This window comes from Typopeltis vanoorti, chromosome 6 (genome assembly GCF_054136105.1).
Source record: "Typopeltis vanoorti isolate ZY-2024b chromosome 6, IOZ_Tvanoo_1.0, whole genome shotgun sequence".
In the NCBI taxonomy this organism is placed as follows: Eukaryota; Metazoa; Arthropoda; class Arachnida; order Uropygi; family Thelyphonidae; genus Typopeltis; species Typopeltis vanoorti.
Window position 1 is genome coordinate 4,935,315 of NC_143554.1, and position 12,471 is coordinate 4,947,785.

Here is a 12,471-nt window from a genome sequence, read left to right on the forward strand (position 1 = left end):
TTTATGGGAGTGAATTAACATTCACTACAGGGGGTCCGCGACATCAAAAAGGTTGGGAAACACTGCTTTATACTAATGCCAGGAGTATCCGGAATAAGAGATGAATTAGTGGCACATCAGCCTGGCCAAAGATTATTGGAATCACTGAAATGTAGTTGATGGAAGATGATGTAATAAAAGGAATAGAAGTAGTAGGGTACAGCATTTTCGGCAGGATAGGAGGGGAAAACGTGGTGGTGCAGTACTGCTTATAATAAGTGATGACTTATGTCCTCTAAGAGTGGAGGCTTTGGAAAGCAGTGACACTAATGGTTTTGAAAGCATATGGTGTGAGGCAGTAGTGGCCAAGACAAAATATTTAGTGGGGTTGCTACAAGCCAAGGAGTACAAAGGGTGGGGAGCAGGATATGTTTAGGCAGCTGAGCTTGGCAAATGCAAGAAGAATGATTGTTATGGGAGATTTTAACTACAGCAGTATAAGCTGGGAAAAGGAAAATGCACATAGTAATAAGGGAAAGACATTTCTAGAATTGTTGAAGGATAAATGTCTTAGGCAACATGTAATAGAGGGAACAAGAGGTTCAAGAGTTTTGGATTTGGTCATAGTATCAGAAGAGCTGATAATAATGGAGATGACATCTCTTCCCCCAGTTGGAGAGAGTGACTATGTGGTTTGACTTGGAAGATGAATAGACATGCAGAAGTATCAAAGAAAAGTGAACATATATGGTATTATAAGGCGGAATCAACTTGGGGCAGTTCCATGGAGGGCAGAATTGGAAGGCCAGGATATCATTAGCATGTGGGAAATTGTGAGGGAATATTTGTTAGCACCAGTAAGTTGTATTCTACGAGTGAAGAAACGGACACAATTTGGTGTAAAGTGGATGACAAACAATATCAAACAGGAACTGAAATTGAAAAAGAGATTATGGAAGAGATATAAGGAGAGGGGTGGAGAGCAGATGCATGAAGAATATAAGACTCAGGCCAGGAGAGTGACTAGTATGGTGAGGAAGCTAGAATAGGAGAAAAGATTGGCACTAAGATCCAAAGAAAATCCTAGAGAATTTTTTAGCTATGTGGCCAGTAGGAGGAGAAATGATTGTGGAAGAATGACATCATGGGATAAAAATGGGATTAGAGTGATTTATGCAGAGAACATAGTGGAGTTGTTCAGTAAGCACTTTATTGGAGTATTTCATCCTGGAGAAGGTTTTAATACTAGAAGGGTAGGGCAGGTTCAAGGTTTAGAGGTGCAAGAGGAGAATTTGTTCCCAATACTGAGTACTCTGGATGAGTACTCTGGATACAGCGTTTGGGAGATGAGGATTGTATTATCTGTGAGAATCAACATGGATTTGTTAAGGGATGCACTTGTTTAAGTAATATAATTGCCTTTTATAATAAAGTGACAAGAGCAGTTGATGAGGGAAAGGCTTGCACTGCCATTTTTTTGGATTTTACAAAGGCATTTGACAGGGTGTCACATGATAAGCTGATATTTAAATTACAGCACATGGGTTTAGCTGTTGGATTAGTCAAATGGATTCAGGATTGCTGTCTGATAGATACAGAGAGTTGTGTATGGTGGGGCAATATCAAGGAAGCAGAAGGTTACAAGTGGAGTTCCACAGGGCTCACTACTGGGACCTGTATTATTCAACTTTTATATCAATGACATTGTCAATGGATTGCAAGGGGATATTCAGTTGTTTGCAGATGATGTGAAGCTAGGAAGGGTTATCAGTAATAGTGCAGATGTGGCAGCCCTGCAAGAGGATTTGAATAAACAGAACAGATGGGCAAATGAATGGGAGATGTTGGTTAAATGCAGCAAAATATAAAGTCTTGAAGTTTCGGATCCATCGATAGGAGAATGCATACTCTATTTGAGGAGCTGTACTGAAGGAAGTAGGGGAGACGAGATCTGGGGGTGATGACTGATAGAAAACTGAAATTCAGGGAGCATATTGCAAAGGTGGTGAAGGTAACCCAGAGGATTCCTGCAATACTGAGAAGGACACTGACCAGCAGAGATAAGAGTTATCATTCCGTTGTATATCACCCTGATCAGACCACACTTAAACTATTGTTCTCAAATTTGGTCCCCAGGATTTGAAAGGGACAAATTAACCGTGGAAAGGGTACAGAGGTGGATAACAAAGATGATTTTAAGACTATACAATGTCAGTTATGAGGATCGGCTGAGGGAATGTGGACTGCAGAGTTTGTTGGATAGAAGGAGAGGTGTGATATGATCGAGACTTTTAAACTGTTGAGAGGCAGTTACAGGGTGGACACTGGGGAGTTCTTTCACTTGGTGGAGCAGTGGGAAAGAGTGATGACAAGGGGCCATCCCTGGAAGTTATGAAAGGAAGCTGTGAGCAAGAGGATGAGGAGTGGTTTCTTTGTGTGGAGGGTGGTGGAACCGCAGAATGAATTGCCTGATAGTGGTGATAGCAAGAATGGTCAGTGAGTTCAGGGAGTGGTATGACAGACTTTGTGTTTCCTAGAAAAGACCTCCATCGATGAGTCTCTTGACACCATGGAGGCCTGAATAATAATCTCATACTGGCACCTCTGAAGAGAAAACTAATTTAAGAAAAATGAATACGTTCTTGCACTTTACAAGGTTTTGATATGAGAACATCTGGAAACTGTGAGCAGGTGGTCACTGGGTTCCAAGAAGGATGAGGTAAGAGGATAGATGAAAATATCGAGAACTTTGTTAGTTGATTTGGGATTTACTGGCATATGGATAGCAAAGGCCCTATAGTGCTATTACTAAGATTATTATTATTATCTAGATATCTCCATGGAGTCTAAACACTCATCACAGGAGATCCCACGCTACCTATCAACCACCTGTGGCAATCAACTGCCACTCACTTAACACTCTCCAAGCAAAGAAGCTAGTCTGCACTTCCTTACTAACCAATGAGTTTCACAATGTCCAGGGGTGACTTTTGTTCTTCCTCTACTCCTCATTTATTATAAAATTTCGTTTGTATCAACCTTATAGAATCCATTTAGTAACATATGTTCCCCTCTTCTCTGCTCGTCAACTAAACTCTGCAACCCCCACACACATTCATTCTACTTAGTCTTGGTCTCTTCCTGAATCCTCTCCACCTCCTGATCCCTAAGAAACCCAGATTACCAAATATGTGCACGGCAGTCAAGATGAAATTGAATCATAACCTTTTAAAGAGAAATAATAACCTCCCTATCTTTACTCGTCAATGGATTCTTCACAAGATTCAAGTAATCCTTTGAGCTATTTTGCTGACTGTTGCAATATGAAATCTGAAATTCAAATCTATTCACCATCACACCAAGATCCCTAGCCTCATCAACTTCCTGTAATCCAGTGACATCAATAATATACAAAGTATGCATATTCTTTATCCTAAAGTGCTAACCTTATATTTTGCAAAATTAGTTTAATATAAAAGGCTATTTACCTCACCTTTATGAATTATTGCCATCCCTAGTTTTACATCACTAGCAAATAACTGAATATCCCCCCTTAAATCTCCACTATATCACTAATATACAAATTAAAGAGTAGTGGCCTGGTATGGAGCCCTGGTGCACTTCACTAGTCACCCTCATTCACCTTGCCTTCACCATACACCACCTTCTAATGTCCGCCAGTCATGATCCTCCAATTCATGCCACCAGTTCTCATATCCATTCCCATTTGCTCCAACTTATATAATAGTTTTCCATGTGGTTCTGTGAAATGCTTTTGCAAAGTCTGGCAGTATTATGGTGTAATTTCCTTTATCCAATTTTGCACTGTCACTTTATTATAAACTATGAATAAATTACTAAGGCAGGACATTGCTTTTACAAAGCCAGGCTGCCCACTATAGAGTACCAAATTCCTATCCACCCATTCCTGAATTTTACCATTAACCAACTTTTACAATACTTCAATCACCACTTGAAGAAATAGTAACTGGTCTATAATTAATATGCTACTTCTCTCTTGGAGCCATTTTATATAATGGAATTATCTTTCACTCTTTCCACTCTCTTGGAACCTTGCTAGAGCTGAGACTTAGATTAAACAACTTCATCAGCAGTATCTGCTGGTTCTCTTGCGCATGGGCTGACATACCATTTAGTCCCATTACTGTATTCACTCTTGATATTTTTCAATGTGCTGTGTACCTCCAGTGTGTCTACCTCAATTCTCACATCTGCCTCTGTCACATCAGTAGCTGCAAAGTTACCACCTAGATGATACATTCTTGCAAAGTGATCACTTAGTAGCCTAACTATTTCTTCTGCTTCTGTCACTTTCCTACCATTGTCATCCTGTCATAATCATCCTTTCTATTACTTGCTACATAGTGACAAAAAAAAAAAAAAAAACTTGGAATTCCTCTGGCCTGTTTAGCTATTTTTTTTCATAATCTGATTTAGTCTTCTTTATCATAGTCGTTGCCCTTCTTGCCTGTGCTTTGTATTGCTCAAGAGCATGCTGAACACCTTTTTGTTTATTTGTTTATATTCCTTCCACAATGCTCTTCTTTTCTTTCTTTTTTTTTTTTTTTTGCAGCTTCTACTTTTTATTGCCACTCATCCATTTAATCCCTATTCAGTTTATCCTCCAGATGTTGGGTATGCACGGTCCAATAGTGCTTCCCTCAAGCAATCCTTGACCACTTCTTATGCACTACTGACATTCATTCCTTGTGACTTCTTATGTCATGGCACTGCTCCAAGATGTCGCCTAGTTGGGTCATAATTGCCAACTTTGCAGTTCCATATAGCAGTAAACAACAATATAATTTTGCATGTGCGGTATATTGGCATCTATGTCAAACCAGATAGACTCAAATGAACTATCTCCCATAGACCTAAAATCTTCCTTAACTTCCAATTTTGCTGGTCAAAGTTCTTCAGTTATCAGCAATACCCCAACTCCTGTCCTATTCTTTCTGTCTTCTGTGAAAATACAATACCCTTTATATTCTATCCCTGTAACTATACCATTGTCTGTCAACCAGATCTCAGTGATGCCTAACATTTACATACAAGCAACAAAAAAATAAAAATAAAGAAATTAAACAGCTGAACAACAGCATATATATACACACACAAAAAAAAAAGACATTTATTAGATGTGTCTGTACAAATTTGCTTAAGTGTCCATAGCTCAGCCAGATTAGAAAAAAAGTGGATTCCTGTAGAGTTAAATAACTGTGACCTATAATAGAACAACTTTTTCTTTTCTGTTTCTGTGTAGACTGGGCTGTCAATGATTAATTACAGGTCTCATTCAATTTATTTATTAATGCCTCTTGCCAGGACGATTGTCTATAGTTTGTCTATAGATAGTTAATTTGCAGTCTATTACTTTTGATTCCAAAGTGGTTTTTCGATCCAGAATGAGAGTCTTCATTTATCAAAATAACTCCAATACATCATAGAAGTGTAGAGTGTACACAAGGGAACAGATTGCCTGTAAAGAACTTAGGGAGCATGTAAATCATACATGCATTTTTCACACTTTTATAAATTATAAGTATATACTCCAACACACATGTTTCTGTCTCCATAAATTCTTCACAATGAATGCTGCCCACCGTGTAATCTCAAAAGAAATAGATACATTTTTGATGACAGTTCATCAGTATAGCTGCTTCATTCAAGTGGAATCTGATTTGAAACACTGTTAGCAGGAAAAACAACAGCACATCCAACAGAGGGCACAGATCATGAACCACTGGTACAGAAAGGTAAGAAATTAGAATATGTTATTGTGTGTTATGGATAGACTGGTGGAGTACAAACATCCCATGGGAAAAACATTTATGACATGAGCTTATAGTTCACAAACATGCAAATAACAGTCTGTGTAATACTGAACCTCCCAACATAGGAAACAAAACTACTCTAGACTAGATAAACTTCTTGATTGGAAAGCAGTTTCAAGTAGAGTTATGTGAGCAAAATTGGAAAATGAAACTTATTTGTACCTATGGTCCCACAGAAGGTCCTTCTGAGGAAGAAGTGGAGGAAGTTTTTGAGTGATTAGAACAGGCAGCTGGTGGAGATCTCAACAGCAGAGTAGGAAATGAATCCCACCAGGAATGTAGGAACATTTTGGAAAAATTTGGAGAAAAGGGCAAAGCCAATAATAATGGTAAGTATTTACTGGACTTCTGCTCAGAACATGAACTAGTCATTACTAACACCATGTTTCAACATAAAGATGTGCACAATTTTGCTTGGAGAGAAGACACAAGGAATAAGAAAAACCTCATGGTGATATCATCATCATGCAATGTATCATTCAGAATACAAGAGTGTACAGAGGATTTGAAATTGGAAGTGACATTACTTAGTACTAAGCAGGATAAAAATGGATATCCTATTGAAAAGAATGATATGTAAAAAAGTTTTAAAAAGAAATAAAGTCGAGCAGCTTTTACAGGTAAATTGTACTCGACTATAAAAACATTATTGAAGAAAAATTAAACAAATTCAAAACAAGAACCAAATCTTGGAGTCTCAGTGGCAAACACTACAGAAGACATTGATTGATTCAACTAGGGAGGTATGTGGTGAAGTTGTCTGCAAGAATAGAAAAATAAGAACACTGTGGTCGACACAAGTTTAAAAAAAAAAAAGAAAAAAAAAAGGAGTTCTGGAAAAGAAGAAAGCATACCAAAAATTCTTAGCAAATAAGTTGGCAGATGCCCTAAAAGAATACTGAGAAAAATGTAAGAAAGCTAAGCTATGAGTAGAAGTAGCTAAACAAAAGTCATGGGAAGACTTTGGTAAGTCTTCCCATGACTTACCAAGCTATTGAAAAAGCTTAGACATGCTGTAAAAAGAATCAAAGATGATACAGGTGACATGAAAACTGAAGAGAAGGATATCCTAGATGTCTGGAGTACTTATTTTGAAAGACTTAAACGAACCAAGCAGTGACAGAACAGTAATAGAAAAATTTCAATGTGGCTTTCATTGTGTGTTGGAGAGAAGATCACTGCTTTTTTAAATATGAGAGAAGTCTGGCATTAGCATTTTCTCCAATATCTTACATATGAGGGTTGTAAATAAATCAGTAGTTGGTAACTCAAACATTACTCTTGACAAAGGCACTAGTTGTATTGTACATGCACACAAGACGACAGAATCCATTCAAACAAGTGTCCTTGTGTGGAGAAGTGGTAAAAGTCAACATCTCAGTGTGCAAAGCTCTAAAGTATGTTCATAAGATTAGAATAACGATCCTGGATCAAGGTCCACATAAATTGCATGTGGTAAAACTACAAGTGACTGTTATTGTGGCCTTAGGGAAACATGTGGTAACAGTACCCTACTGTAATGGACTGTCACAAGTGCATTTTACACAAGGCGAGATCACCCGGATGATAATCACCATGCAGGATGACCTGCCATTTCAGATGAACACGCTGAGCTCATTCAGGTTGAACAGCGATGGACTGTATGACAGTTGGCCAGAAGAGAGGCTCAGTATGTGCAAAATTTCTGCTTGTTGGGTTTTACATCACTTGATTCAGGTGCAAAAATGGCACAGGTATGCAGTTACTGGCCTCCATCTGGAATGATATGAAAATGAAGGGGATATATTCCTGAATCAAAGCATAGCCATTGATGAAACTTGGACAAGGGCTTATGAGCCTGAACCAAAGAGACAATCCAACAAATGGTGCCATTCAGGATCACCCTGTCTGTGCTTGAAGGTTGTAAATAAATCAGTAAATAAACTCTTTGCCAGGAACCCAGTAAGGGACCAAGTCATAGTTGTTTAAGATGGTTCAAGATGTCATTCTTCATCATGCTGTGCTCCAAAGGCAAACTTAACACACAGTACTATTGATGATTTCTGGAGCACCATTTGTGTCCAGCGTTAAGCAGAAAGCAAGCACATTTTTTCAAAGGTTCTCCACCTCGTTTGTTGCATGACAATGCACAATGTCATGTGTCACAATTAGTGATAGAGATGTTAGACAGGTGGCAATTGGATGTATTGTAACATTCTCCATATTAACCTGATATGAGTCCTCACGACTTTGACTTGTTCCCTAAAATGAAAGAACCTCTCAGAGGTCTGCAGTTTCATGATGTGCAAGAGGTTCTTCAAACAGTAGGTTACACTATCACTGATATCAACAGGCAACACTCTGCTGACGTATCCAGCGGCTCCCACAATTTGGAAAAGGTGCAGAACATGGCAGGAGATTACACTCAGGGGATGTAATTGTATAAACTATTTTATATTTTGTGCACATTTTGCCACTACTTTATTTACAATCCTCATAAATAGCTAGTCAGAGCAATATATCAATGATTATTTGCTTGCATTGGATCCTTTCCTGGTTTTGGTATGGCAATGTCAACTGACTTATGGCAAGAATATAGAAACTCTTGAGGAAGTATTCTACTCTATAGTAAGAAAAGAAGATCCATGGAAGATGATTTATCATCTCATAATGGATGTCATCAGGATCTACTGAACTGGCATTACAGAGCAGAAGATAGATCCTCCTTAATGCAAGGCTGATTATATGGTTCTAGCACATTCGTAGAAAAGTTTAGCCACTGTTTCTCTTGTTCCTCCTTTCAATATTAAAAATTCAGGAGGATAGAAGCTGCTGCTGAAATTCTGGCAAATTTTTTCCCCAAAGTCTGCAATAGCTTTACGATCAGCAACTAAATGCCCATTATGTTTCAGGGTAAATAAATAGTGTGCTTTATATCCACCTTTCATTTTCTGTATTTTATCCCCTACAATTTTTGACTCTCACATCTCACACAACGTGCTTTGGCCTGAGTATGTTTAAAGGCTATTAGATTTGATGGGGTGATGATATATACCCCCATACTTCTTCCATCTAGGATTTTTTTTTTTTTTTTTTTTTTTTTGGCTGCTTGACACTGGATTCCACCATGGTTTCTGGATAGAGTGGAAATCAAGTGATGTGTTTGGAATTACAGAAGATGCTGCCTGGACAATACAATTTGTGACATGCTTCACTGATGGACATTGATTGACTGCTTCGGTATTAAACTTTGCAAGATGGGAAAAAGTATTCTGGTCAGCCTGGTCCATTTTCCACATGGGCATCCATGTAGGAGAACATGGTTCCTGTGGAGGCACAGTGCTAGAAAAGAGCATGTGTCTGCAGAGTTTGAGAAACAGATAGATGAGAGAAGATGTGACAAATGTACACATTAGTACTTACAGTGTAAATGTGAGATACTGCAGATTTTGATTAGTGGAATTAGAGCTTAGGGTTGCACCCTGGAAAGTGGCTAAGGAGGGGTCCAGATTATTTTCAAAGTTAGTGCATCTTCAGTGAATGTATTCAAAGAGTAGTATATGACAAAAATAAATGTATTAATATATTTAGCCACTGCTGTTTCACTGGATTTTAAACCCAAGGCTTGTGTTTTTGTCAAATAACTCATATAAATCAAATAACGCCAACAATCATTAGGACCTTGTGTTATCACAGACCAAAGAACTAATATCCTTAAATAGAGTATTAGTTATTGAAAGTTTTTCCCACTTGGTTATATTATACATTAAAGATGCCAAGAAATTATATTCTTGGTTTCATCCTTTATCCAAGTGTAAGCAAACAAAGTTTATGCATGAAGTAACTTCATGACAGGGCAACTCGTATATAGAGGCTTAACATCAATTGCCTTATTTTCCGTTAATGAAACACAGTGATCAGCATTCATATTTACAAATTTAGGGACACAAAGCACATGTTGAAATGATTATTTTACTAATTATTAATAAAATAAAACTTGACGTTTCGACCCCTGTATTGAGGTCATCATCATCAGAAGAATACATGTGTATAGGGAACCAAGCTACATGCTCTAGCACTGTAAACTCACCAGTTTACAGGGCTAGAGCATGTAGCTTGGTTCCGTATACACCTGTATTCTTCTGATGATGACCTCAATACAGGGGTCGAAACGTTAAGTTTTATTTTATTAATAATTAGTAAAATTATTACTAATTATTACAGCCTGTCTTAAATTACTATAACAATGGTGGTGGTATATTCTTCAAGCAAGATATTAGACTTTTTAGTTTCTTTATAATAGGTTACGTTTCAGGCACACACAGTACTTTATGTGATATGAAATATATTAAAGGATAAAGTTTTGCTTTTAGGAGAAAAGGTAAAGTGCAATTGCAATACTATTGTACCCTAAATGCTATCCTGTAATTAACATTAATACAACCTTATTGAAAGATTATTTATGTCTGTTTGTAAATATTCTGGAAGATTCATAATGGTTATTCTTAAAAAAAAAAAAAAGATTATGTCTGTACTCTTTAGCAGTTTGCCTGTTAAAAAAAAAAAATAAAAAAATCAGAAATTTGTCTTTGTATAAGCATTTTAAAAATAAACTTAATTTATAAACTGTATAACTAAAAACTTACGAGCTGCTCCTTTCCCATCATATATTCAAAAAGAATATTTCTCAAATACTGAAAAGAAAAATAATGAATCTTCATTAATAGCACATATATTAAAAAGGTTAGTGCTTAAACAGTATTCATATTAAAGGGAAAATATGGTAATAATGGAAAAAGTTCTTATGTCCATAATTAATATTAATGAAAATGTTATAAGTGTTTGAATTCAAATTTATGATTAATTGATTTATGTAGTAGTATCAAATCAAGTCATAAGGACAATCTGTACATCATACGTTTCCACTATATATGGAGTACTTGACTCCTCACCTCATAAGGACAGATGCTTCATTCAAATATGAAATGTGTATTATTGATCATCTGGTTGTAAGGTATTCGCTCTCCAACCAACAGGGCATGGGTTGCCCTGTTTATATAATATTTTTTGGAAGCTAGGTATTCTAGCCACTAGACTGGAAAGTAAGTAAGTTATTAAGTAAGCTATTCATCTGTATTTTTTATGGAAATTACAACGTAGACTAATAGTAACAAACAAATTTAAGCAATATTCCAATATTTTGACAGTCAAAACTTCCATCATCAGATTAGTGCTTAAAAATAAAATATAATAAGCAACATGCACACAGGCACTACACTAAGTAACGAAAATGAAGCATGTCAACTAAGAATAGGCCTAAAGTTCTAAATAGTGCCCCCCCCCCCCCCCATTAGGCTAAATTTTGGCTGTTGGGCTGAAGTACACAGGATAAGAACTTCCAAAGACTGGAGCAGTTTCATGCAACCAAACTTGTTAAGGTTAGGGTAGTTTCTTAAAGCAAAAGCAGATTCAAGGAAAAATCTTTCGTATTTATATTTGCTGTGTACGAAAAGAGGGGTTTTCTTTCAGAGTATTTTATCATGAGTGTCTAAAGTATGATCAACAAGTCCTGAGTGCCTGTAGTGATGGAAACAGACATAGTTCAGAAATTCTGATGTTGGGTGTCCTGCCTGTTTGAACACAGAGGGGAAAGTTTAAAACTACAATGAAACTGATAAACACCTGGAAGTTCAAGAAACTGTGGATGGTCATTGGTGCAGATAAGGGATGTTAATTTTTTATATGGTCTGTAAGTGGTTGAAAGGTTGCATTTTATTAAGATTTTTGCTAGTTTTTCAGATGTGGAAATATATGGAATAGTGATATATATATATGGAATAGTGATAGCTTTGGTGTAGTACCTATCTGGAGAGTGGGAGAGGGTGTGTGGGTTTGGAGTGTTAATATTTTTTGGAGATGGTAGGAAATGTAATCATTGGCTAAGAAGGTTTTGTGAAGATGGTAACTTTCAGTGGAGAAGGCACTGTTATCTGAATTAATTAATTTAGCCCTGTTATATAAATTTTTAATAATTCCATACTGCTGGGAGGGAAGAGACTTCATGAATGTATCTACTGGTGTGTGTGTGTGTGTGTGTGTGTGTGTGTGTGTGTGTGTGTGTGTGTGTGTGTGTGTGTGTGTGTGTGTGTGTGTGTGTGTGTTGGGGGGGGGGGTCTATAAAGAGAAAATACCAGGGATCCATCAGGCTGGAATGTAAAGTGTCTAGGAAGAGAAGAATGTTGTCATTGTCTTTTTCTAAAGTGAACTGGATCATGGGATGTTGACTGTTTAGGTGTGTTAAAAATATGTTTAGAGCATCCAAACCATGCAGCCAAATGGAAAACACATTATACACAAAGCACAGTCAAACAGTGGGTCTATATGGGGGCAGAGTTTATAGCTTTTTAAATTCTTTCCTTCAAGGTTACACAGTAGTCAGCATTCATTGTGTAGAATTTATGGAGTAATTACTTTATTGTTGAAGTAATTACTTTATTTATAAATAAGAAAATAGCACTCAACATTTCAACCTCTATAGTGAGGTCATCATCATCAGGTAAACGCGTATGCACAGGGCACAAACTACATGACACTCCACAGAATTAAGCTGAATCTAAATGCTTTGTTTATTAACAGTTACAAGCCTGATCTTTGATGA

At 37.1% G+C, this 12,471-nt stretch overlaps 1 protein-coding gene across 2 annotated transcripts in view; it reads right to left on the minus strand.

Annotated features, from left to right (window-relative positions):
* The window catches only part of LOC150105258 (uncharacterized), a 560,407-nt gene that overhangs the window by 45,884 nt on the left and 502,052 nt on the right, over positions 1-12,471 (minus strand). For both annotated transcript variants that reach the window (XM_090394016.1, XM_090394015.1), the window contains exon 24: positions 10,460-10,507. In XM_090394016.1, the coding sequence (XP_090250142.1) occupies positions 10,460-10,507 (48 nt within the window). The remainder of the gene's footprint in view (positions 1-10,459; positions 10,508-12,471) is intronic.